Source organism: Haplochromis burtoni, unplaced genomic scaffold (genome assembly GCF_018398535.1).
Source record: "Haplochromis burtoni strain Fernald_Lab_line unplaced genomic scaffold, NCSU_Asbu1 Contig_518, whole genome shotgun sequence".
Lineage (NCBI taxonomy): Eukaryota > Metazoa > Chordata > Actinopteri > Cichliformes > Cichlidae > Haplochromis > Haplochromis burtoni.
The window spans coordinates 160,085-187,728 of NW_024582879.1; the positions used below are offsets into that span (position 1 = coordinate 160,085).

A 27,644-nucleotide genomic window follows, 5' to 3' on the forward strand; every position below is an offset into this window, starting at 1 on the left:
TTTTTCAGCTACTTTTTGCATACAGCTTCAGCTTTAAGCATCCACACTGCATTTTCGCAGGAAATGCAAATTTTTCTAGTTACATTGGACTTCCAAATATGTGGCTCCTAGTCTCTTTGCTTAACTATGACACAGAAAGAAACACAAAGCGCTATTTTACCACACTTGGTTAAATGCCTTTTTGATGGCTTGAGGAGTAATACAGATTTGTATTCCTGGCAACAAGCTCAAGTTTTCAGATGCAATGGACTCTGTGAATTTGCCTCATCTTTAACGGAAATGTCTGTTTGGATTGGGTTCTATTTGTGCTGACTGCCACCTACACCAATTGTTTTAAATACAGCAGGGGTAATTTTACGCTCTTCAGCAGTAATATGTCACTGAAATTTATAGGCCCCTCTTTACTAAGGACTAGGAAGGCCTTGGATCTCTCAGTGTTGTTTGGATCATCTTGTTGATTATACTTGTGCCAGAGTACAGCGCTTTTGCTGAAGCTGTTCAGTAAGTCCTGGCACCGTAATAGCAAAAGCATCAAATCCTATTTCAAGATGTGATGATATTGAGTTCTTAATCCTGGCTCGGGCTAAATGCCAAACTCCTGGAAGGAATTTTTATGTCTGTTTTGACGATCGTTGCTTGTGTTATGAATAAATGTACTTTTTCTATGACTCCACTAACACTGTTGCTGCATACACATAGTGTACATATTTATGCAGACGTTTGGGTGGGTCGGTCTTACAGCGGTGTGTGAGGTGCGTGGTATGCAACTTCACAGGCTGACACTAAATGTTGATGCCAGTGATGTGAATTATACTGATAATTTGCAGCATGCATACATGGTACAACTTTGAGTGCTTAAAAAGAAAGAACGATTGAAGTGGAGTTGAAGTTCTGGGTGATTCTTTTTGTGTGTCTCAGCGCTTATGGGTGTTCTACTTGAATGAGTGGGTATTTCGTTAAAAAACAGGTGTACAAATTAAGCGCACTCAACTGCATTTGGCTTTCACCTCACCTGTCCCCGCTGCCTGGGGCCATGTGTTTGTAATGGCTCAATGACGTCGTGAATTGGACTAAACTTTGAGTAAAAAAGCTATGGAGCCAAAATATGTTACTTATGGAACACCATCTTTATAAACTTAACTTGCAGACTAATCAGCAAGTTGGTAAAGTTAAATCCAAGAGTAATTGTTTAAAAATTGTGTAAGCTTTTTATGTTTTTCCAGTATGTTTAAAATGGTTCAAGCTTCATCGCTTAACCAGCAGAGGAAAAGATCATGTTTGTCTTTTAAAAAAGTAACAATCTTAAGGGAGAGTTAAGATGTAAGTTGAGTAATTAATGTTAATGAGCAAACTAAAAGCAGAAACTCTTAAGTCATGAACTTGACATTACTTAATGCACTGGTTATCTTAAAGTTCAGTGAAGCGTGGTGGTAATTGGAAGGACAGCTGAAATCGCTTGGAGAAATCTTGTCAAAGGAAGTAAATGGCTAACTACTATTGTAATTGTTGCCCCGGGCCAGGCATTAACTCCAGCGCTTTTGCAGTGGAGCTGCTCAGTGGCCTTTAGCAGAAGGAGCTGCTTATACTGGATCACTCTTACATGGAAGTGTGTTAGTTTTTAATGGATGTTTTTTCACCCTCAAAGTTTGAAGAAATTAGACAAAGTGAAGATGAGATGGTAACTGAGTATAAGATCATAACTGCAACAAGTTTACGGAGACAGGAGGGGATGGGGATCTGAAGTGCTAATATGGAAGGTTATGCAAGGTTAAACTGTACCATACAGTACAGTTTACAGGAAAGAGACATGTAGACATGTAACCAAGATCTGGAGATGCCTGTCTGGGCTGAAGATCATTTAGGATAGATTGAGTAAAGTTCTAAAATCATTGTGTGTGTGTTAGTGTGGCACATCGGTTTAGCACAACTGCAACACTGTATCTGTATACAGATATTGGAGCAACATTTCTTGCAATTCAGGCTACATAATTACAAGGGAATGTCTTGCCTATTTCAGCAAGACAGTGCTACACCACATTCTTTTTGTATTACAACAGCAATGCCCAAAGCAAAAAGAAAATGTCTGGGTGATGAACTGGCCTGCCTCCACCCTTGACTTACCCCACTCACTGAATAAATACAATTATTCATCACGAAAAGAGGCCCCGAACTGAGCAGCTGATATCCTGAATCATGAAAGGAGGGGGAAACCGCTTGAGCCACAGTCTGCCACCAAAACTATGTGTATGCTTTTATGAGAATTTGTTAGATGTTTTATTCCAACACTGACATCTTTTACTTTGTAAAATTTAGAACCACAGTGTGCTTCTGTGTTGTGGCCACTGTAATATTTCAGGAAGAAAGAGGTTTTCACTAATTTTCCTGCCTAAACTTTGGTTTTTCAACAAATGATCAAACCTTCAGGCCCTTGGCTGCAGAAAGATGGAATACCCATCAGTCAGTCCCAGCAACAAGCCTCTAAAATTGAGTCTGGCCGTGTTTTTGCCACCAACAGAGGCACCGAGCGACCATGAGTCATCTCTGGTCTGTCTGAAGACGCTCTGTCTCTGCTCTCCACTCTGCATCCATCTCCTCCTCTCTTTGCTTCTCTTTGTCTCTCCCACCCTCCCCCCGCTTTGTTTTGATGTGGATCGGTCTTGGTTCCCCTCCTTCACTTGAATTTTATTTTTTATTTTTTTAAATCCTATAGTTGGATAAAAATAAAATTCATGTGTCTGTGTTTTGGCATTAACACTGTTTTTTCCTGTGGTTACCCCTTAAATTTATTAAGCCATCACTATTGTGTGACCACAGTGCACACTACTGAAGTGATCTCGGTAAAGTTTGAGTCATTGTTTGTGCCACTTTGTTTTGTTTTCACTGCTCAGTTCTGTCAGCACCTTATGCTTCACAGCATCTGACACACAGTATCCTGGTGGTGATGGAATTAAACCAAGTGCAGTGCCAATGAATTCTGGGGACACACCCTTGTGGTTTCATTATAGTGCAGCTACACACCTGTAAAGTTTTGTGACTGAGTCTTGATGTTCCAGATTCCTGCCTAACAAGTCTTGACCTTTTGGCGTTCTTCTTAGTAAAGCATCCAAGCGGTTGTGGCAGCACTAATTTATTCTGCTACACATGTGCTTGTGTCAGTGCAACAACACAACTGCAACTTCATAGTTTGGTTGTTTAAATCATCGTGTGTGTGTTGGCTTTTGCTAGTATGGTCGGGTCATGTGTCAGAATTTCAGAATTTTTTTTTTTTTTTTTTTAAGTGGCGAGTCCCTCCCTTATGTTTCTGTCTGGCTGTACTCTGCGTTTGTGGTAGTTCTTGTGTAGGTGTCCTCAAGATCTTGTTTTGCCACAGACAGATGGACTGCCATGGTAAAACAATACCTGCTGTGATATCACAGCCAGTAAAAAGAACATTGCATTTTAAATTATTCTCATTTTGATACTTATTTTATTTTTATTTTTAAAGGGGTTTTTTTATGTTAAAATGGACACTTATTTTACTCTAGCTTCCCCGCAAAGTGACCATTTAGGACAATAAAGAGAAAAACATACTTAATAATGTTTTATCTGTGATTGCAGGGAGCATCATTTATTAGTGCAAACAAGTGAAGGACATTTATCATCATTTTTCCAACGAGCTGCTGTCAGTGATGACAGACTGCCCGATTCAAAGTGCGAATCTGTGGCCACAGAGTGCCAGCAGCACCATTATAGTGCAATATCAGTACTACAGCATAAGTCAAATGTGAACACAAATCTGGAAATGTAAGTAAAAGCATATCATAGCTGCTTATAAATTTAGTTTAACAATGAATAAAGTAAGTTAACGTTGTAGCTCTTCAGGATCTTGCATAATATTGTCTCATAATCCATTTAAATTAAAAAATATTTGCTATTTGAGATTTTGCATCCTGGGTTGAGCTTTTAACCAGCTGTTTCCGGGGTTTGGATTGGCATCATATGAACTCGTTATTCATAGCGAGCTTACGTTTGGGCCTCACATCAACAGCTGCTCATAACACATCCTCGCATCCATAGCTTGGATGTACTCTACACTGTGTTTTTGCTCAAGTACTGAAACAAGTTCGATGTTTCCACCCTTAAGCTTTTCTTTTTTTTTTTCTTTTCTTGCATATTTTGCACAGCACTGTTTTATGTTGAAGGTCTGTTTGAAGCCAAACGACTTACATACTACTTAAGTAGCTCCTGTTTCCTTTGGCATCATTCTGGGAGGCTGTCACCCTGCTCTCGCTCTCAGACATGTTTGTGCTTGTGTCATTATTTTGTGTGCTAAGGAATGTAAATGCATCTCGCCCTAATGTTAAATTAATATGAACTTGTGTCAAGAATCAGAATGAACGGAGATGTTGATGTCATGGTGATGTTGATGTCCCCCCACCAAGCATTAAGACTCAATAATATTCCAAAAGCCGATGTATTAGATCAATGGCACCATACTCCTAGTTGTTCATAGTATTGAAGCTCATTTTTCCTTCCCATGTGGAATGTGCTGGACTCTTTTCCCCATTCTCTCACACATACAGTGCTGCTTCTATGTCACACACAGGCCACTGGGCATTTTCTTGCCCTGAGTGAAGCACGCAATTCATGTCTCACCCAAAAGAAAAAGAATCTTTTTCCTCATGTATATTTCATATGTAATTCCTCTCTGACCCCATCAGCACTCCTGCTAAATGTAAACAACAGTCCGCTATTTATAGAAAATCTGCCTCTGTACTGTCGTACCCCTCTTTTCTGACTTATGCCAGCTTTTCAGGAATTTAGGAAAAACAAGTCCACACATTCCTCCCCCATCCTGTTTGTGGTTTAAAGGGTTGCGAATGAGTTATGTCAGAACATTTTTTATTTGCTATACTGGCTACAAACAACTGATTTTGAAAAAGTACGACACAAGCACTCATGACAAAAAGGCACCAATTATATTTACCTTCAGTATTTGATGGTGGCATTTTTGTGGATTCGGTGTTTCTATCAGCTTCCTCTCAGCTGATTGAAACTCATCTAATGAACATTACAGTTTTGTCTTTCTTGTGCTTTGAAGTGCAGTGAAAACAGTTAGGGTTTCTCTCTATCTGCTCTCCAGTTCTGTCACGTTGTACCTTGATGTTGCTTAAACAACTTTGCTTAATGACTGCTGTTCATGTTCAAGCCTACAATGACTCACTTTCCTTCTTGTCATACTTTAGGCTCGTAATGTAAACACAGGAGAGCTGGCTGCTATCAAAGTCATCAAACTGGAACCCGGTGAGTTACCTCATCTTTGTCTCTCTTACTTTATCTCCCTTCTTTTTTTCTCGCTGTATCCTACTCCTCATGTTTTTGAATTCCTCTTTCTACTTTTTTTTTCTTGCTGAATCTAGGGATGTGCACAACCAGCTGACTAGACGTTTAAAACTTGACACCCTTGCTAGTTGGCACCGGAAATACCAGTTGGTTAAACATGTTATTATTATATTATTAAACATACAATGACACGTACTGGTTCAGAAATGTTAGGACACCCTCTGCATTTCTGTCTTTTTTTTCTTTTCTTTTTTTAAAAAGACAGAAAAAGTCAAATAGTATATGTCTGTGAAGGTTCTCAGTCATCCAGGTCATCATAGTCTAAGGAGCTTGGAAAGAAAAGCGTCTGGACTTCTTTAAGTTGCTTGAAGACGTTTCACCTCTCATCCGAGAAGCTTCTTCAGTTCTAAGGTCAAATGGTGGAGAGTCCCAGATTTAATCAAATAGCATACTTTCTTCTTTTCTCTCGTTTAAATGACGAGTTAGTCACCTGGAGCATCATTAGGTGTTGTCCTACTTATGCTCTCTTTCAAATCCTTTACCCCACTTTTTCTTGCTAAATAATAGTTCTTATCTTCGTGTCTATTTCTTTATATCCCCTATTTTTGCTTTATCTTACTCCTTGTCTTTCCATTCCTATATCTTGCTCTTCATCTTTGTCTATTTCCTTTTCTGCCCCTTTTTGTTGCTGTCCAGTTTGTATTTAGTGTGCGTATATCTCTCTCTTTCGCTCGTAAGTCATTTTCCTTTCTATTTTAGTCTGTGAAGTTCTTCATTACAAACCTCTTTTCCATACGATGCCCTCTTACCCAGCACTCACTGATACTTGTGCTTTCCCCCCCCCCCCTTAACTATGTCCTTTCCCTCATACAGGTTAATTTCCTTGTCTTTTTCTTGTTTAAATCGTGCATTTCATTTAGTAAGTAAAATATTTGAATAATCCAAACAGTCAGCTGTTCAGATGCCCTTTCTTTGGGTAGATAGTGAGTTTTTGTCATTTTTGACATTAAAATATTCTTTCTTTCTTTTTTTGTGGTAATAGATGTCATCTGTGCTTTTGCTTGAGTCGACCCTCCCTCTTTAAGTAGCGATGATGACACTTTAGTTCACTTTACTTTACTTTACTTTTACTGCCCAAGCGACAGTGAGGCTAGACTTAGAGGCTTTTCATAACCACCTAGCAACAAAGGTGCAACTCTCTCTCCCTCCTTAGAGAGAGGAGATCAAGCCAGGAGATCTAGAGTTCAATCTTAGAAGCAATGGAATTTTATTTGGCCTGATGTTGTATTTGTTTTTATTTATTTGTTGTTTTTTACTTGCTAATGCCAATTTTTGAAAATTCCAAATTTCAAATCACACCAAATACAAGGTAAAAATAAACTTTTCTTCAATGCAGAATTGTATTTTTATAACTAAATCAGTTATCAGACTTTACAGTTCCCCTAAACTGCACAAGTTACACGATCTTCACTGTTAAACATCTCTGAAAGTAAATAATAGAAAAAATAAACGAGTTAATGTACACATAATTTACCTTTCCAAACAAAAGCAGGTGTAACAGATTTCTATAAAAACACAAATGTAAGTTTCTTGCATCATTTAACTTGTTTAACTTACATCCTTCACCAGATAACAGGGGAGCAACCCTTTTCTCTTTTTCTTCCACTGCTCATACCGAGGCTCATATTGAAGCTACATGCTTTGTGGTTCCATCTGCACGCCACGTAGCTTTGGCCACTTTCCTTTTGTTATCTTTGTTTTTCTTCTTCAGTTTAATTAATCATCTTCAGCTCTGTGACGATACTTCATTTAAGTTTTCATGCCAGTTCACTGATGATCTAGTTTGGCGAACTTTGCATCACCCTCACTCGCAGCGAAGAAGTCGCTAACAGCCACAGGCAGACACTACCAATGTGTGGCTGCTCATATGAGTGTGCAATATTTGCCAGTGTCAGTTTGCACATTTTGCACATGCATGAAAGGAACTGGCTCATAATTGGACATACACGATGTTGAGCAGCTGGTTACCAGTCCAGGCTAGGAATCCTGAAAACTGGTCCCCATCTGATCAGTTGGTGCATCTGTAACTTTGAATTCATGACAGCTGATTTGTCACTAACAATATCAAGCCCAAAAAATATTGTTTGGGGGACACTGCTAGACATTACAGGACAGCTGTTAAACTATATCCTACCAATGTGTATGCTATGTATTGTTTTGTTTTTTATAGCATGTCATGAATTCAATCTGCAGAAAGTCCTATATAAAGAAATACTGTTTACTTACTTGTTTAATTACTGTACAATTTATGATTTTGGACTGATGAACTGCTTTGCTTCAGTTTATGCTCTTCTTAGTGGTTCAGACACAAGTGCAAGAACAGTCTGTCAGAAACAGAAAATAATAAACAAACCCAGCCTTCTTCGTGCTTTGTGTTATTCTGTAAGTCATAACAATGCCAAGATGCATACTAAATGATCACTATAATAATATTGTGTGTGTTTTTATTGAAGGTGAGGACTTTGCAGTCGTGCAGCAGGAGATTATAATGATGAAGGACTGTAAACACTCCAACATCGTTGCCTATTTTGGCAGTTATCTCCGGTAAGAGAGTGTGTGTGTGCCAGATGTGGAGTGCAGTATTTTCTTATGGTTATTATTAGAGTGCATTTAATTGATATTTAAGTGACTCGTATTTTTATTCGAAAAAAGTATGAGTGTCAGAGAGGAAAAACACAAGCTGGTGTAAGATAGATCGAAGGAGGCGAAGGGCTCATACCTTGTGAGTAAATGTAAACATGCACTTAGACAGAGTTCTCTTTGTGTGTGTGCAGAAGAGATAAGTTATGGATCAGCATGGAGTACTGTGGAGGTGGTTCTCTGCAAGATATCTATCATGGTAAGGACACCCAGGCACAATGATTCAAACCATTTCATTTTTACTGTGATCTTTGATAGTCTCTTTTTCCCCCTCATGCCTTCTGTCTTTTTTTTTTATCTAATATTCCAGTAACCGGGCCTTTGTCAGAATCACAGATAGCTTACATGTCACGGGAGACCCTACAGGTAGTGTCTACAGTACTGATAATGTGTGCCAGATTAAGATTTAAGATTTCATCATCTTTATCATGTTATTGTTGTCTTATTTTATGAGTAATAGTAACGGTAACGTCATTTGCTGTGTAATTCTATTTGCAGGGTTTATACTACCTGCACAATAAAGGCAAAATGCACAGAGACATTAAGGTGAGTTTGGAGAAAAAGGCAGTGATTTGTTCATAAATAAAGTTATAGTCATGATTAATTGTTAAATCTGATTTCTGAAAATCTACATATTGGCTCTACATTTACACTTTGTGAGTAACATAGCAATCTACTTCAGCTATTAGGCTCATTTTTAGTTAATTAGGGTCATTCATTTGGTTCAGTAAGGCTGTTTTTTGCATTATTATTATCATTATTATTATTATTCTTTTACACTGGGACTAAGCTTAATAAATGCTTGGGAAACCTGTTGTTGGTGCACAACCACATATATTAAGCATGTGTTTGTTATAGGAAAAATGAATAGTCATTCCCCACTACCAGCTAAATCAATGACAAAGCATTTTGTTACTGTTTTGCCTTTCAGATTATACTTAGTAATACTTATTATAATTAGTATTATTATTTAAAATTTAGTTGAAGTGTAAAATTGTGTGTTTTATCCTAAAGCTCAGTATATTTTGTTTTTGTTGTTTTTATCTTTCCTTCCCCTACAGGGAGCCAACATCCTCCTGACAGACAATGGCTATGTGAAACTAGGTGAGAGAAACACGCAAGGCCTGCAATTACCTTCTGCTTCAACAGACTGAATCTGAATGGCCTCATTTGCTGACTTGTTTTTTTTTTCTTTCTTTTTTTCTTGGCCTCTCTGCTGTTCCTCTTTCACTTTGTATTTATTTCTTTACATTCTTCCTTTTCATTACATTCCTCTAATTCTATTTCCCTTTATCCACTTTTTCCTCTCCTTTTTGTTTTTTTCTTCTTCATTATTCCTTAGCTGACTTTGGCGTATCAGCCCAGATCACAGCGACCCTAGCAAAGAGGAAGTCATTCATTGGAACACCTTACTGGTAAGTTGTTTATATTTAACCAAAAGCTTCACTGACGTTGCATAGGGGTACGCAGGTAGAACAATAAAAATAAAACCCAGCAGGACAGGGCAAGGCAAGCACTTTTCATACAGAAGCAATTTAGCAATACAGAGTGCTTTACTGAGGAAAATATGAGACAAATGCATTAAAATTATAAAAGATTAATGGAAAAAAGATTGCAATTATCAAAATAAAAATTAATGATTAAAATAAGGTACAAAATTGACCTGAAAGACTTCTAACCTTGCATTTCTGGAGCCAAAAACAATTACTTGAGCCTTTTCATCGGTGAGCTGAAGGAAGTTCTGGCTGATCCACTCACTGATTTGTTGGATACATTTACTCTTCCTGTTCTGTTAGAGTGCTTTAATCCATTGGAATTGATGGCAGTTCAATACAATGCTTGCTGCTAATGGGCCAATGTTTTACACATAGGAATTTGTCAACTAATGTGTTTCTCTTCTTTATTATATTAGCTGTTCTTTAATGCAAAAGAACAAAACCCAGAAATAAATAGTACTTGTTAGTTGTAGAGAAATCATAGAGCTGCATTTGAGGTTGGGAACTTTCTGTGCTGCTGCTGGGAAATACTGTACAAAGTTCATATTCTGTTCTTGTGTGTAGTTGTGTAACCCAATTGGATAGTTGATCATTCCTCCCTCTTGTTTTCATACAGTCCTTCTGTCTTGTTTCCTTGTATAGGATGGCTCCTGAGGTAGCAGCGGTGGAGAGGAAAGGGGGTTACAACCAGTTGTGTGATATCTGGGCTGTGGGTATCACTGCAATAGAACTGGCTGAACTGCAGCCACCCATGTTCGACCTGCACCCAATGAGGTAGGAGTGTGTGTAGGCTGTGATGATGCAATGATAGTAAAGAATGTTTACAATATTATTTGGAAGATTTAATTCTTACCATTCATCTCTGCATGTATTTAATAAAAGTCAGAACCACTGACAGACATTAATGTTATTAGGTTTAGATAATTTTTGTGTGACAAGTCTAAAGGGTTACTTTACAAAATGTTGCTATATTTATGTCCTGGAGATTTTAATCTTTATTCTATTCATATATCACACTGGCTTTAGTCATTTGGAGTAGATATTGTGTATCAAATTGGCTTTATTACTGAATGCTAGGAAGGCATGTCTTTCTACACTGTTAAAGGTGATTTTTCTCATTTGTATTTCTTCTCTCCCAACAGGGCTCTGTTCTTAATGACAAAGAGTAATTTCCAGCCTCCTAAGTTGAAAGATAAAATGAAGTGGTAAGACTGTCATGCTTTTGCATATATGTTGGTCTTGCTCACATTTGCTATAGATGTAACACCCAGCTGTTTAAATGACCAGTTTTTATCATTTTACAGGGCTAAAACATTAAACCTTTTTCCTTTTTTCTCTGCATTACTCTCCCTGCTGAACTAATAGGACAAATAACTTCCACCATTTTGTCAAACTGGCTCTGACCAAGAACCCAAAAAAGAGGCCCACAGCTGAGAAACTGCTGCAGGTGAGGAAAGTTTAACTTTCAGACATTACAGTCCATCTCCAATCATATTTACATGATGTAAAACAAACAAAAATGATAGGGCTTCCCAGTCAACTTTTATGTTAAGTTAGGAAACTAGCCATGCTGACAAAAATGCTCAACACTGTTTATAAATATCAAAAGCCATTTCAGATTTGGCAGATCTCCTTTCTGAGGCGGTCTGATGGATAGCTTCCAGCTCTGCTGCTATTTTTTTTGGTTGCTTTGTGGAAATCCAATTCTGGCCACCTGCATGTGGGCTCTGCAGGTTTGTCATGAACCTAAAATGTGCATATATAAACTACTGTGTCAAATTGACCCAGTATTCAGTTTTTAAGGCGCATGCCTGAGTGAGAGCAACCACACAGTACTACCACACACTATGCAGTTTTTTGTGCAGATTTGTTGCCTGCAACTTGGTTGTTTTCTTCAAAGTGAAATTCAGGTTAAAGGGTTGCTGTTTTAACCCAATGTAGTTCCGACCAGTATCTCAAAACACACAGTGAAAAGGTTACTTGTAAAGCTACACTTTAATGTGTTGCATCACTGCCCACGAGCCATACTTTAAGGTTGAAATTGGCCAAATTTAAAACAAGATGCCCAAACAGGATGTGTGATTACACCTCAAGCAAGCAGCATTAGACTTCCAAAATAAGTCTACTAAAAAATCCACTGTTAAAAAATTAACCTTTTGCAATATTTTTTTTCCTCATTCGATCAGTCCTCAATATCTTTTAAAACTTCTAAGTGGTCATGGTGTCATGTATTATATATGAAGCGTTCACATGTGTACTAGGTGCATTCTGTGATGTTAAAAGGTACTGTGTATAAAAGAAGCTGGAGCAACGTGATACATGATGCATGAAGCAAGATCTAAATAATGGAAGGAAAGCATAAACTTCAGTTTGCTTTGTAAGCATCATTCATCACTGTGTGCTACAGCAGTTAGGGCTGTTATTTAAATGGCATATCAATTTGTCAGCACCCTAATGAGCTGCTGGATTAGTTGCAGCTCTGCTTATTTAAGAATCACATATTACCCAGTACAGTTTATTTATTTATTTTTTATTTTTTTGGTTTAAAAATGTGCCATTGGTGATGTCACCTGGATTGATTCCAACTCTTGTTTCTCTTCCAGCACCCTTTTGTTTCCCAGCCTCTCAGCAGGACGTTAGCGATTGAGCTGCTGGATAAATCCAACAACCCCGACCACAGCACCTTCAACGACTTTGACGATGACGACCCTGAGCCTGAGGTAACCTTTGACCTTCAGGATTTTCTGTTAAACCCAAAGTTTTGTCAGGCCGAGCATAAATGTGATTGTGTTTTACTCGATCATGCTTCTTTTCTTCCTCAACTTCCTTCTGTCTCCTCATTTGTCCTTTCATTAAATTCCTTTGTCATTCACAGCTTTTTCTCTCCATGCTTACTCCCTCCTTTCTTTGTCACATGTGAGTCATCTTTCTGCTCTGTCTTTCCCTTTCTTACTCATTCCTTTTTATCCACTTCTTCTTTTGCTTCTCTCAGATTTATTTCTCATTTTCTGTTTTTGGTTCACTTTTGTTTTTCTCTTCTTCTTTTTAGCACTGCTTGTATCTCCCCACATTTTATTTTCCTCTCCTGTCTTCTATTCCCCATCCCTGATCCTCTGAATCCTTAGTTTAAGTACAGGGGTCACTTTCTTCCCATAAGTCCCGGTGCTCGACGTGCACCCCGTTTTGCAGCCCGTCGGAAGGTACTACTGTTCCTGCAGTGTCTGCACTGATGTCATTCTAACACAAACTCTTCTGACAGTAGTTTTTTTTTTTTTTTCCGGAGGGGGGGCAGGGGGGGAATAGGACTACAGAACTGAATGAATAAAAAGTAAATTTCCAGTTCAGTTTCTGCTGGTGTTGCCGTGGAAGTCGACATTGGTATGTGAAACAGTCATTTGATGGCTTACTGTGGCGGTTTCATAGACCTTTCTGTTGACATTCAAATCAGCTGACTTTATACAACTGCATCACACAAAATTGCGTCATTATTCTTATTCTAAAATTTGCTTATAATATCTTATGCACATTTTACTTGAATGCTTTAAGTAATGAGATTGTTAGAGATAAAAAAACAAATTCAGCTTTGCTCCTAAACTTTAACATTTTCAGAGCACAGTTGAAGTTAATGATTTAAGCCACAACTGCACAGCACTCATGTGTGAACAAAATAGAAAGATAAGGGTTGGCTATAAGGAAATTCCAGTGATTTATTACTTACTGGGTTTTACGTCATCTCTGTGTAGTTGTGAACAAATAAAAGGCCATAATAGGATAAGGTCCACTGTATTTCTCCTAATAATTTGGGAAACTCTTGTATTACAGCAGCCAAAACATTAAGTAGAATAAATCAGTGGATCATTAAAATAGAATAAGATAAAACATTAAGGTAAAAATGTCACAGATCCCAATTAAAAACAAAAAATAATTAAGTAAAAAACTTTAAAAAACAGCGGTAGAATAGAAATGGCTTCATAAATGTAACAAACTATAAAGTTTATAGTATTTATGACTGACATATAGTGACTATAGGCAGATAAAAGTAACCTTCCAACAACAACGACTGGCGACATCGGTGAGAATCAAAGGGGAATGCAGGAAATCGGGTCAGTTTTTCACTAGCACCTCAACTTGACTCTACTTTGCTCTACACAGTTTCAGTTGTTTTCCATTACAGTTTTATACCATTTTAATGTCTCATATGTGTGCAACACAAATACAACACAACACAAATACATCTGGATCTTGTCATTGGACCAGTGTTGGTTGGTTTGTAGCCCATTTCCTTATTTGCCATGTCTAATAAAATAGTGGTATTATTCTTGCACAGGAGTCACCCTCATGACTCATCCAGTGATGTTACTTCCTCGCCTATCAGTGGCATGCAGTGTTTTGACGTCACATTTTCAGCTCAACTTGGCTTGCTTGGAAACCCGGCCAAGTCGGCACTACCACCAAACAGAAAGCCCTAAAAGTCAACTTGAGCGGTTGCTAGTGGAAAAAAGGCATAAATAGCATCACTAAGGATCTTTTCCATTCACTTCAGTTCTGTAGCACCTGGGATGATAAAGAAATGCCTAAATTCATAAAGATGGCTTCAAAAATATCACATTGTCACTCTCTCTAGAATTATGTTTTTAATAGGGGTGCAACGATACACAAAATTCACGGTTCGGTTCGGTTCGATACTTTGGTGTCACGGTTCGATATTTTTTCGATACAAAAAAAATGTTCATGCCTTTTTAATTTGTCATTTATTAAAATTATAAATATATATTTTAACTCAAAAGTACAGTTTTTAAATTTAATGTTGCTGAAACAAAAGTAATTAAAAAAATAAATCTGATTGAGGAATCACTCATCTTTGGAAAAGAGAGTTTATTACAGAGAAATGGCTCTTTCCAAAATAAAAGCTATACTATACGCTTCTTCTGGGCTATATTCTCAGCAGCATATTGTAGCGGGTCAGGGCTGTTCGGGGTTCTGTTTGTACAGTTATGTTTTGTTTATGTTGCCATAGTGACGGGTGACGCCCTCTCGCTGCGACGGTGTGTCCTTCCGGGGTCAGAGGGCGCCCTGTGTGTTGTTGTTGTTGCTGTGCGGTTGCCGCGCTGAGCAGTTAGCTAGCGGCAGTGTTCTTCTGCAGATGTCAATAAACGGCTGTGCTCCCTGGCTAGCTCACGGGAAGCAAGACCAAACGACACCTCCGTCTCCTCGTTGTCTGAGCTCGCCACATTGGTGTCAGAAGTGGGATGATGGTGGCACCCCATGTTCTGACCCGAGTGACTTTTCCCCCGCCGGTCGTGACCGGCCGGTGCGCCAAAAGAAGGCACCTGGACATTTGCAAAGTGAAAGCAAAAAACAAGCGCAAATTCAAACGCGATTTCAATATGTCACATATTGACAGTGGCTCACCGATGCCAATGACATAATTACCCAGCTACATTTCCGAAAGAATGCAAAAGCATTGACATATATTTTTCCTTCCTACAATAGCCCAACGGGCAGGGCAGAGATAGATTTTGGTAACCCGACTGGAAAAATCGCTAGCCCCGGGACGTCGGGCTAGCGATTTTGCAAGCCCTGTGTTACAGGCATGGCCCTTTAAGGATGAAGCCTGATGGGAAATGTATTCGGGATGTGTGTAGCGGGACTGCCTGGTGTGTGTGTGAAGAGAGAGAGCGGAGAAGGGGAAAAAGTAACGGTTAGCTACAGAAGAGACGAAAAGAAAATAAATAAAAGGAATATAATAACTCCCTCGACAGCCAGAGTTGTGTCGGCGATGCTCGCTGTGAGTAAACTGTTTCAGCCCACTGTACGCGGTGTTCGTGCCTTAGAGAAGAAATAAAGTTCGGTGAAGCAGTTTCCTACGCCTCCTTCGATCTTTTTGCTAGCGGAGTTGACCTGTATAGTAAGCTGTTGCCGGCTACGAGTCAGTTACGGAACCTTCAAGTAACTGCCAGAGGTTTCCTTACTACGGTTCGGGGCCGCGGATCTGGCGCGGTAACACCTGTATCTGATTGAGGAATCACTCATCTTTGGAAAAGAGAGTTTATTACAGAGAAATGGCTCTTTCCAAAATAAAAGCTATACTATACGCTTCTTCTGGGCTATATTCTCAGCAGCATATTGTAGCGGGTCAGGGCTGTTCGGGGTTCTGTTTGTACAGTTATGTTTTGTTTATGTTGCCATAGTGACGGGTGACGCCCTCTCGCTGCGACGGTGTGTCCTTCCGGGGTCAGAGGGCGCCCTGTGTGTTGTTGTTGTTGTTGCTGTGCGGTTGCCGCGCTGAGCAGTTAGCTAGCGGCAGTGTTCTTCTGCAGATGTCAATAAACGGCTGTGCTCCCTGGCTAGCTCACGGGAAGCAAGACCAAACGACACCTCCGTCTCCTCCTTGTCTGAGCTCGCCACATTGGTGTCAGAAGTGGGATGATGGTGGCACCCCATGTTCTGACCCGAGTGACTTTTCCCCCGCCGGTCGTGACCGGCCGGTGCGCCAAAAGAAGGCACCTGGACATTTGCAGGACTTTGTGTGGGGTAATGGGGTCGTCGGGGACGACTGACCCCTTAGGTGGGGGCTATGTAGCGGGTCAGGGCTGTTCGGGGTTCTGTTTGTACAGTTATGTTTTGTTTATGTTGCCATAGTGACGGGTGACGCCTTCTCGCTGCGAAGGTGTGTCCTTCAGGGGGCAGAGGGCGCTCTGTGTGTTGTTGTTGCTGTGCGGTTGCCGCGCTGAGCAGTTAGCTAGCGGCAGTGTTCTTCTGCAGATGTCAATAAACGGCTGTGCTAGCTCACGGGAAGCAAGACCAAATGATACCTCCGTCTCCTCATTGTCTGAGCTCGCCACAATATTAAACATATCAGGTCCCCATAAGGAGAATCATGTGCTAACGCTGTCTAAATGACTCGGGTAAAGTTTGTAGCATGCATGCTTGTTGTTTTTGTCTGCTTCCACTTGTCTTTGCACTAGGATGATGTTGGCGTAAATGTGCAGTCATATTCGTTGTGTTCCCACTAGTGATGTCAGCGTTAATCTCGTTGAAATGACGTTAACGCCACAACACCGCAAATCTCCGTTAACGAGCTATCCTGCGTGGGGCTAGACAGCCAACACGTTAACGAGCTAACTGCGCTAACACACTAGCTCCCACCCATGTAATTGAGCATTGCGTGGCACATCCAACATACTGTTTTACTTTAGTCCATGACGCGCTTACCTTCAGGGTCATATGTTACATGAAAACCAAAATAATTCCAAACGCCAGATCTGAATGAGGGTGGGAGAGGTGCAATTTGCCATGTTGCAAGGAGAGCTTAACTTCTGTCTCGCTAGCTTGCCCTGCGCTCTTCCTTCTGACTATGCTGTCTGTGTGGAGCGCTCAGTGGATCTGCGCTCGACAGTGCAGCCTAGGCGGAGTAGTCGAACGCAGATTCACTGAGCGCTCCACACAGACAGCATCATCAGAAGGAAAGTTGATAAAATAAATTACAAATGTTGTATTGTTCGATACATATGCGTACCGAACCGAAAGCACTGTATCGAACTGTTCAATATCGATATGAATATCGTTGCACCCCTAGTTTTTAAGTGTTAAATTCCTACACAAACTCATGGGGGGAAAAAAAGCCTCCAACCTGTTGATGTTTCAAATATTAGACAAAAGAAAATGTAGTGTTGTGGAAGGCCAAAAGGCTGTAGGTTGCTAAAGTGTTATAGCTATGGACGCCATCTTCACCTGTCTTTAACCTTTCAGGTATTAATCATGGTTTGTGTCTAATGAGAATGGACTATGAGAATAATTGCAAACAAGCAAACAAAAATGTCTGTTGGAGGAGCCGAGTTCTAAATGTTGCTTTGATTGATGCATGGTCTTTTGTAGTCTTGGTTTGTCTTCCAGTGCTTCATAAGCATGCACTGAGGTTGCTGTGTCATTAGATTTCTGTGGGATGGAGTTTGGATTTTATTTTAAATTAACAATAACTGTGGTTCAAAATAAGAATGGCCAGCTGCACTCATGACATATAAAATAACTAAGTACCGTTTTCCATTTCAGCATTTAAACCCTGTTTTACCGCTTGTATTAAGAATGTAGATCATCAGATGATGATGATGAGATACTGTGTGACAATCTCTCTGTTATAAAGCTTCCAATGTAAAGAGGACTTTACAGCTTACAGGTATCCAGTGTTTGGAACCAAAAGGGTGGATGAATGTTTTTCCTCTGACTGTGTTGCTGTTGTTTGTTTTGGTTCTTGCAGTGTGTGTGTGTGTGTGTGTGTGTGTGTGTGTGAGACTCTCTGTCTTTGCTGTGTCATCAAATCCCACCCACAGGAAATAGCAGTGGGATTATGTTTTTGTTCTTAAACCTATTGTGATCTTTCCAAATCTAGTGCAAACCACTACACCGAGTGTCCAGAGCAGCTTTGACACTGTCTGCTCTTCTTTTTATTTCCTGATAGTCCCCGGTTCCTTATCGTATCCGCTCCACCAGCAGGAGCACCAGAGAAGGAAAAACACTGTCCGAGATGAAATGTGAGTTGCTACAAAAGGTCAATGTGAATAAATACAATGTCTTTAGTATCTTTTTCCTCCTTCTTCAATAATCTTACTCAGTATATATATCTCCCTACCTCATGATATTCCCATCCTCCCCTCTCTCTTATTTTGCCTCTCTCAGTCGATCAAGTGAAGTTTGATAGTCTTTTGGAAAAGGAGACACAACCTCATCATGAACCGGTGAGTTGATCAGATTATGTTTGTATGTGTGCGAATGAGATGAGATTTGTGTGGTTGTTAATTAACCAGTACCAACTTGGCTGTCCCTCACCTAATCACACATGGCACCTCCACCAATCTATGTTTTTCTCTGTCTGTGTTGAACCAATCCTAGTTAAATATTCTAAGGTTTAGGAATGGCATGTTTCGCTAATTATTATATGGGTATAACAACAGAATTGGCAGAAATCTAATGCCCAGTTGCATATAAAATCAGATTTACAGTAACCAGCAGGCTGTTGTGAATATATCATAAAGAGAGTAGTCCCTGGTGGATCTTGTGCTTGCTGGAGGGATTAAAAGTCCAATTTGATCTGGAATGTTTTGGGATTCACCAAACCCTGAAGGCTGTGGCTGAACAGTGTTATTGCAGTAGCTTAAAATACACAACCCAGCTGGATAAACAGCTCTATGGATTCATTTTAATGAAGTTGTAACTGTAGACCTATTGTTATTGCTGTTTGACAAACACAGGTATGATTTGTCAGTAGTAGCTTTCTTTCGCTACTGGTTGGACAGAACTCAGTAGAATAAAAGTCGTGTTCTTGGCTTTCATTTGCATAAAATTTGTAATTTATCTTGGTCAGATTATGCTCAGTTTTGGTCAAAAAGTTAGCATAGGTTCTTTAAAAAAATCTTTGGCTGAGCTATGATTTCTTGATATTTTTTCCCAGTATATGTTGCTCCCCGACTTCCTTTTCACCTTTTGTCCTTTCTTTGCACGTCTTCCACTGTCCCCACCCTCTTAAAGTTGTCTTTGATAGTTCACCAAAAAATCTAACCAAACCTTTATTTTGTCGTCTCTTTATCTTTTGATCTATAAATTTAGATTAATGCTATCATATTAACCTCATATGATCTGTATCATTTATCAACAATCATTCATTTGTCCATTAAATTTCTACTCTCTTTTCAAGGGAACTCTGGCAGCTTGCATTACATTTGTCTTGTGACATGTGTAGATTTTAGCTTTTAGCTTGTAACTCCAAGATCCATCCAATGAGGACTGCCATGCTGTTTTAGCATTCATATTATAATATTTTGATCAAAACAGACTCTGTGCAAGTATTTTTTTTTCTCTCTTTTTTTTGCAATAGTGGCCAAAAATCAAACAGACCCATAGTAACAGAAAGTACCTCTAAAACGCTGATCACAAGTTTACGGACACTCATCATGGGCTTGAATAACTTGGTAAATTCTGGCTTTTAACATGAACGGTTCTCTTTCCAGGATGAAATTATTGTACAGCATATGTCTTTAATAACTTAACAAAGCAAGGATTGAGTGCACAAGTTTGAAATATTTTTGGATTTCTTTAATCCACACAGGTTCTAAAGTATACATACACACCCACTAATATTTGGATAAATGTCCCTTAGCAAGTCAGACCTTTTGGTATCCATCAACCGTCTTCTGGCTGAATATTTGACCATTTTTCTTGTCAAAATTGGAAGAACTCATTTAAATTACACTTTAGCAGCATGATTCAAAGAAAATGTTAATAGCCTAAACATACCAGGACATCCATACCCATGATGAGTGAGAAATGCATGTGTGGAAATACTACCCAGAATACAGCTGGCTACCATTAGTTGTTTAATTTGTATGTAGAATGTTATGAAAAGTACCCTTATTATACCCTTATTAACTTTATATTTTGTAGGCTCACATATATGCTGTTGTAGCACAGTTTATTATTTTCTCTCCATTCCAAACCTCCATCTATGTTTTAAACTCACATCTGTCTCCTCCTCTCTTGAGATTATTATTCAAATATACTCTATCCTTTTCTTGCCAAGTCAAGCACCTATTAAAAACTAAATAAAAATGGCCTTAAGCTACGTACACACTGGAAGTGATTCATAGTGACCCATAGAAATAGAATGACATTTGGCGACTTGACGCAAATAAAGACAACTTAACTCTTGCTGAGTTGAAGTGGGCGGGACACAAGATAAACTGTTCCCAACTTCCAGGCAAGTGACTGAAGAATACCCTTGACCGACATATGACCTGGTAGTAAACTATAGAGAGTAACTTAGACAACCGGAACCTGGAATGTCTAAAAGCGATGAGCCACCAGCTTGAAAGCGATGTGCGACGAGCGAATCATTTCCAGTGTGGACACAGCTTTAACCCAAACTCATTTTTCACAAGTCATCCCTTCCCTCCATATCACCATTCCTACCTGTTCCCCACCATTAGTCCAGGACAGGTTAATGTATTAACTGAGGTCTCTCTCGCTCTGTCTTGCTGACCAGTGTGATTCTGAGCCCTATCTGGACTGTGTTGAGGAGCTCTACTATACAGCAAGATCTAATCTGGTAGTACACCTTTAGTCTCTCTTTGTTTCAGCCTCTCCATCTCTTCAGCTGTTGGCCCATTTATTTTCAGTCTGTCAATTTTTAACGTCATGCTTTATTTAAAATATAATTTAATTTTTTCTCTCCATCTTGCTCATTCTTAAACTCTGAAGGATGAGTCCTTGTCCTACTTTTGTCCTTTTTCAGCGCTCTGAATCTCTCGGCTGCTCGATGTCCAACTTGTATATTTGTTATTTCACATTGTTGATCCATCTCTTCTAGTCCACCCGTCTGTTACTGCCCATCTTTATCTTCTTTTTCCAGCTTCAGCTTTTGCCTCACGAGCTGGTGTTGTAGTTGTCATAGTGATTAGAGTCGTTAGCGCTATTGTTGTTGTTGTTTCTCATATATGCATAAAACACACAGATTGGCACACAGAGGTATAAACACAGGGAGGGACACTACAGTGGAGAGGCATGTTACTCAGCAAATGTCTAGTTGAGATGTATTGAAGAATTGTGACAGAAGGGTAGCTTTCAGGGGGGAAAAGCATATTTTGGGGAAAGTCGGCTAACTTTTCTAGTATTTTCTCCTTTTAAAATCAGATTTAACTGGACATGCAGTTTTTATGTGTCAGTAAAGTGCTTCAAAATGACTGCCAAGATACCTGCCAAGTCGTAAGACTTACTTCAAGAAAGGCTTTAATATAGAGGAAGATATATCAGGTTCAGCAATGGAGCTGCAGCTCTAAAGGCTGGTAGTGGTGCAGTGCCTTGCTCAAGGACATCTAAAGGAGATTTAAAGTATATAAAAGGCATGTCTGCTCAAATTTATTAACACATACACTTTTAATGTGTGTTCTATGGTACTCAATATTTCTTTTCCCTATTTCTGATGTTTCCACAGAATGCGCTTCTCTCATTTGTAAAGTGTTGCTTATGTTTTTCTAACCTCTTGTAGTTAACCAGAGTAGCGAGGCCTTGTTTTTTGCTTTGTTTTTTGTCTGTTAGTATGCGTGTTTCTTTGTAGTTTCTTTGTAGCATTGGTGTTTTGTGTCTGCTCATCTGGAGTGCGCATTTCCTCTTGCATGCTTTTTGCTTTCAGGCGTAACATTCAAAAATATTTCTCTGACAAGATGCTGCATTCACATTGTGGTTTTTATGTCACCAATATCCAACCAGAATTTCATTGGTTGATTTAAATTCAGGACCGTTGTCATAGTGCTGAATTTATTGTCAGCCTGCAGAATCATAAAATCTGCACAACTGATTCTTTATTAGCCCGCACGCTCTCAAATGTGCTTTATGACAACATAACACTTTTCTTACCAAAGTTATCTAAAACATTGGTTCCCAATCCACGGTTTGCGAGCCACTTAGGGGTCCACCAATGTATCTGATAACTGCTCCAAAGAGTTACTGGTGTACTTTACTGTACTAAAGATACTTTGTATTAGGGATGTCACTAGGGCTGTTCGATATAGTGATATATATCGGATGACGATATAAAAACGTCTATCGTTTCATTTTACGCTATCGTTTGTTTCGTGGTGTTGCAAAATAAACTGTTTACGGCAATATTTTTTTTCATCCTTTTGACAGTCACTGTAGTGGCTATATTCATTTCTTCTTTCTCTCTTTCTCTTATATTTAATATAACCACACTACGGACGGACAAGCGCCTGTTTTTATGCGCTGTGTTTAGCAACAACGACGGTAACACCATCTCGTGTCCGCTTGTTTATGTTCCATATAAACCTTTCACAATAAAGCTCAAGATCCTGTTGAGACTTTTCAAAATAAACTGAATCACGTGAAAGAGTATGCAGAGTATTTACGGATGAGAAGCAAAAAAGAGACGCCAGGTGCTAAAAAAAAATAAGAATTTACAGAAAATGTTACATTTTTGTGATTTATATCGTTATCGGGACGATAGATGTCTTATATCGGGATATGAGATTTTGGTCATATCGCACAGCCCTAGGTGTCACTAAAAATATGTATTGATTGTTTGATTGATTTAGAAAACAAATATGTTAGTAATGAAATATAATAATATTAGAAATAAGTTTGTAGTTGCTCTTTGTGCATGCTTCTGTAAAGTTATGGCTTCAGACTCTGTCATACATTTGTGTTTTTTGTCATTTTACCCAAGAAGTCAACACAAAAGAGCAAAGCTTTAGATAAACTTGACCAATAGAAGTACTGCTGTCTAGATATTGCAGAGAGACTTATTTCTGTCTTGTTACTGTGACTATTTTGACAAAGATAATGAATTGAGAAAATCTGATTTTAACATTATATGCCTCCTTTAGAGGTGTTGAATGCGTTTGGAAGATAAAACCTTTTCGTTTAGTCATGTTTCCAAATACAAAAATACTGTAACTGCAGTCAACAGTAGTAACAGAATGTTCAATTGAAAGGACAAGGAGCACATCACAACCACCGCACTACAATATTTTACATTAGTGAAACCTATTTAATGATAGTTAATAAAAATGATTAACGTATCTACTGTCCTGTATTTCTTGGATTGGATTTTAGTGGAGTTTGGGTTTCTGGGTTAATTCATAGCTGGTAACTTCAGTAACCGACAGCATGTTACATTTTCTGTCTTTCCCTCAACTGTTTTGTGAAATAGTGCATGTTTTCACCTGTTTGTGACCTAAAAGGAACTTGTGTCATCTAGAAAATAAGTCATTGACTCAACAACAAGTCAGTGCATGAGACCATAATGCAAAATTTTAGGGTTTCACAAGCCCAAACGACAGGGAACCACTTTTTGGAAACAACTTCTGTGTTCTATCTGTGAAGCCAGTACTAGCAAAAATTAGCAGGGTGAGTAGGATGATAATGTTTCTTTTCATCATTGTTTAATGATGACATTGAAATTAGTTACTTGGTGTGCACCTAATTATTGGTCCTTTTCCTAAACGTGTCAATGGCCAGGCTTGTTTTGTGGCTAACGCCCGATGATTAATATATGTAGTATTAGACCACAATGTGAGTTCAGCAAGTGTCAGCTCTGTATAACTATAAATACCCATATGCTCACCATATACATCTGTGAATGTCTGTGGTTATGAATTATACTTCAGGTGAAAGAGCTTCTTATTGTGGGTATGATTTCCAGCAGGCTGCTGTAACGTCACCACAGCTGCTACAGTGGCAGCGTCTGCATTCATTTGGCAACTGAAAAGGGCTTCAGTGATGGCCACAACTTTAAACGTGGTTTACTGCCTCAGTTGGCCAAGATCTACAGCACCTGTTAATATATGTATAAATGAACTATTTATGAAGGGTTATGTCACAGTTGTAATCTAATTTGTCTTGTAGGATTTGCAGCTGGAATACGGTCAAGATTCATCGCGTTTTTTGGGAGGAAACAAGTAAGTCTGGCTTGTTTCTTTTCTGTTTTTAAACATTTACCTCCCCCTGGATTCTCTTCTTTTATTTCATTGTCAGTTGCAGCTATCCTTCATTTTATTTCATTTTTTTTTTTTAATTTTAATGTCTAGATTGAGCGAGGATGTAGACAATAAGAAGACTTGGAATGTGAAGAGATTTTCTGTTGTGCATTTCAAAGTCTGTGCCAACTTTATGACACTGTCTGTATGCAGCTTTCTGCTCACAAGCATGCATTGTAAGCAGAAAGCTGAGGTTCAGATAAGCACAGCAGAATGTCCTCTAGACTGGGAAGGACTAAGATTTTATTCTTGATACACAAAATCAAAACCTAGGTACTTTTGTCTTTCTTTTTATTCTGTCATTTGTGCTTTTCCTACTTGTCAAACAGGAGTCTTCTCAAATCGGTGGAGGAGGAGCTGCAGCAGAGGTGAGTTTACTCCACTTTGGCGTCCACGTTCAGTGTCTTGGATCTGCTGGTGCTCTAACCACGCCTACCCATGAGCCAATCATTGTTTAACGGCAGGACTAATGAGGCCAATCACATGCAACTAATGCTATAGTAATTACTTCAGGCTGTCTCACTGCTCTCGGCGTTTTGGATTCTGCTGGGTTTTATTTCCTCTCAGGCTTGCTTCTTGCTTTGTTCTCATTAGGAAATGGCTGCGCTTCATAGAAGCTTCCTGCAGAGCATGGCTCTCACACACACATGCACGCACACACCAACAAACATGCACATTCTCATGTGTGCAGTCACACATATGGACATAGAGTTTTAGCCACTGGGTTTCATTTTCTATGGAGAAATTCCTCTTCACTGCTCAAAAGATAATGATTGCTATTTATGTGCTTTGCTACTTTTGGTGAGTAAGTCTGATATGAAAAATGTGTTTCACTGAACTCTAGATTAGCTTGTACATTAATAGGCATCAGGTACAAAGTTGTCTTAAATATTTCCCTTAGATGTTAAACAGCAAATCTTAATAGCAGGTCTGCTGGATGGTTGCTTGTTAGCATTATTGTCTCTAGGCTAAAACATCTAAGGCTACAAAATGTTGTGGCTTTACTTGGAACTTAACACGTCCAGGTTTTCTGTCTTTTTGGCTCCTTTATTGATCAAAGGGTTACTTAACATCTTTGAGGTTTTTACATGTATAGTTAAATAAATATGAAAAACAACCTTATCAGATGTTTTAAATTGATGAACAGCAACACGTGATGTATGATGTGTCATTATTTATTTAACAAAAACTAAGACGAAACCAAAGGAAGTGCGTGAAACACTAAGTGAACCGCATCTGGAGCCACCTTTACCACTGATAACTTGAAGCAGTTGTTTTCTGTATGACTTCATCAGTGTCTCACATCATTGTGGCCATTGTTAAGTTCATATTATTATCTTAAGGTTCTACCACAGCTTTTCAGTCAGGATTGGACTTTCACTGGGTCATTGCAACACCTTGATTTTGATTTTTAGTCATGCTTCTGAGCTTGGGATCACTGTCCTGTTTTTTTGACCTAATTGTGGCCAAGCTTTACCATATTTGATTCTACAATCCTTTGGCATACCAATGAGTTCATGGTTGGCTCAATGACTGCAAGATGCCCGGGTCCTCTGGCTGCAAAATAAGCCCAGGTCATCATTGGGCATGGAAGTTTTTATGCGTTACGTTGAAGTCACGTGTTTCTTTTTTTTTGTTTTTATCTCTTCAAATGTAGAACTGTGCGTTATGGCCAGACATCTACACTTTGGTCCCACCTGTCCAAAGAAAATTGGTTGGAATGTCTTGTGGTTTGTTCAGATGCAAATTTGCAAACCTAAGCTGTACTGCCATGTTTTTGTTTTGGAGGGTTTTTGCCAGGAGAAAGAAGAGGTTTTCTCCTGGTAACATTTTCAAACAAGCAACACTTGAGCAGTCTTTTCCTGATTGTAGTGTTATGAACTTTTGATGTTTAACATGCAGGCTGAGTGCTGTAGAACCTGAGGTGAAGCTCTTGGGGTTTCTTGCAGTTTCTCCGAGCCTTGCATGATCTGAGCTTTGGGTGAACCTGCATCCACTCCTGGGACAATTAGCAAGCTTTTAAACGTTTACTTTTTTGAAGGTGCTCACGCTTGCTTATCATCATATATTCAAGTGCATTTAATTAGTAGCACCTGGTATCTACACTCTTTTAATTGTTGTGGAAGCAGTAACGGCGTACTTAGTCCTTCACATACTGCTTTGGTATTTTGTATTAAAATTATGACATGGTTTAATATGTTATGTGTTGTTGTTCATCAGAGGTTCTATTTACCCATTTTTAAGACATGCTAAGGGCCAAATTATTTTTATTATCTCCTGATATGTAAAACATTAGGATAGAGAGAGTTTCAAACAAAGGCCGGGTTTCTCTGTCCTTGGGATAATGAAAGGACTTTTACCAGTATTTGAGAATTTGATATAATATAATATATAATATGATTTAAAAGGTTACGCTTACTGTTGACGTGTGTAGATCTATAAGGACTTAATGGTTCAAACTGGACCGCTGGGTTTGGAAGTGTCTGGTTGTGGAAGTAATTAGCCCTCAGACCGTTTCTCTTGGTTGTTCAGATGAGTCATTTTGCTGATTTTTGTGGATTGCAGTAAAAATTGGGTCATGCTTTTATTTGAACCTATTCAGTCCTTTCAGATCTGCACAGGGTCAGGAGTTCAGAAGTAGTTTGTGAACCAAGCTTCACTCAGCTTTCCCTCCCCTTCCCCCTTCTTCCTCTGTCCTCTTCTGCCTCCGCCTTCTGTTGTCATCCCCTATCTCCTTTGCTTGCTCCCTTTCTCCCCTGATCACTCCTCCTTATGCCCCCTCTCCCACTCCTCCTTTGTCCTTTCTTTCCCCGCCCCCCTTCCTGTCTTCACCTCCTCTCCCAGGGGCCATGTGGCACACTTAGGGGATGATGAGGATGAGGATGATGATGGTGCAGATGATGATGAAACTCACACTCAGTAAGTTCCCTCTCAGTCTTAGAACTGGAAGCCTCTCCAAATCCTTCTTTTCCCATCTTTCCCTCACTTGTTTCAGAGGAAAGACTGAGAAGGAAGACAAGGAGTTAAGGCTTCCTACCTTTGCCAGTTTCATCCACACATCTTTATGGAGCACACCCCACCATCACGCCACATACGCCACCTGTTTGTGTGTGTGTGCCTGCTGCCTTTGTGTTTTCCACGCTTTCTTAAAGCTACTAACAGTAACCCTAACCCTAAATGTTCACCAAGAGGCTATTGATATTTCCTCATATATTCTTTCAGTAGTAGAAATGTAATAAATGGAGAAGTGTAGGTGTCACGCAAACAACACAGCATTAAAATATACTTTATAGCTAAAGATTTGACATGTTCTATATGGATCGTTGAGCCTGAGTTCAGTTTCATTCTTTAGATAACTGATGCTCATGACCTTGTCCTCTTGTGTGCTGTTGTCTTGTTTTGTTCTTCACTGGCTCCGCCATCTGTGTGCCTTCTTGCTCTGTGTGTGTATGAGTGTGTGTGAGATCACACTGCCTTCTGTCTTATCTTGCCTCTATAAAACTGGAGATCTGGCAGCCTCTCCCCTCAGTGTAAAAGCCAAATGTCTGCGGCAGGCCAGAGTCTTTTTTTTTTTCCTTTTTTC

General features: G+C 39.3%; 1 protein-coding gene across 9 annotated transcripts in view; it reads left to right on the forward strand.

Annotated features, from left to right (window-relative positions):
* map4k3b (mitogen-activated protein kinase kinase kinase kinase 3b) overlaps window positions 1-27,644 on the forward strand; it is a 58,035-nt gene that overhangs the window by 15,546 nt on the left and 14,845 nt on the right. For 5 of the 9 annotated variants that reach the window (XM_042214102.1, XM_042214103.1, XM_042214107.1 and 2 more), the window contains exons 2-18: window positions 5,226-5,283; window positions 7,836-7,926; window positions 8,157-8,221; window positions 8,333-8,388; window positions 8,521-8,568; window positions 9,084-9,126; window positions 9,365-9,437; window positions 10,161-10,292; window positions 10,661-10,723; window positions 10,884-10,965; window positions 12,122-12,238; window positions 17,977-18,049; window positions 18,195-18,253; window positions 20,554-20,616; window positions 23,931-23,983; window positions 24,391-24,429; window positions 26,906-26,980. In XM_042214102.1, the coding sequence (XP_042070036.1) occupies window positions 5,226-5,283; window positions 7,836-7,926; window positions 8,157-8,221; window positions 8,333-8,388; window positions 8,521-8,568; window positions 9,084-9,126; window positions 9,365-9,437; window positions 10,161-10,292; window positions 10,661-10,723; window positions 10,884-10,965; window positions 12,122-12,238; window positions 17,977-18,049; window positions 18,195-18,253; window positions 20,554-20,616; window positions 23,931-23,983; window positions 24,391-24,429; window positions 26,906-26,980 (1,190 nt within the window). The remainder of the gene's footprint in view (window positions 1-5,225; window positions 5,284-7,835; window positions 7,927-8,156; window positions 8,222-8,332; window positions 8,389-8,520; window positions 8,569-9,083; window positions 9,127-9,364; window positions 9,438-10,160; window positions 10,293-10,660; window positions 10,724-10,883; window positions 10,966-12,121; window positions 12,239-17,976; window positions 18,050-18,194; window positions 18,254-20,553; window positions 20,617-23,930; window positions 23,984-24,390; window positions 24,430-26,905; window positions 26,981-27,644) is intronic. The other 4 variants (XM_042214104.1, XM_005947215.3, XM_042214105.1 and 1 more) reach the window with 3 other exon arrangements.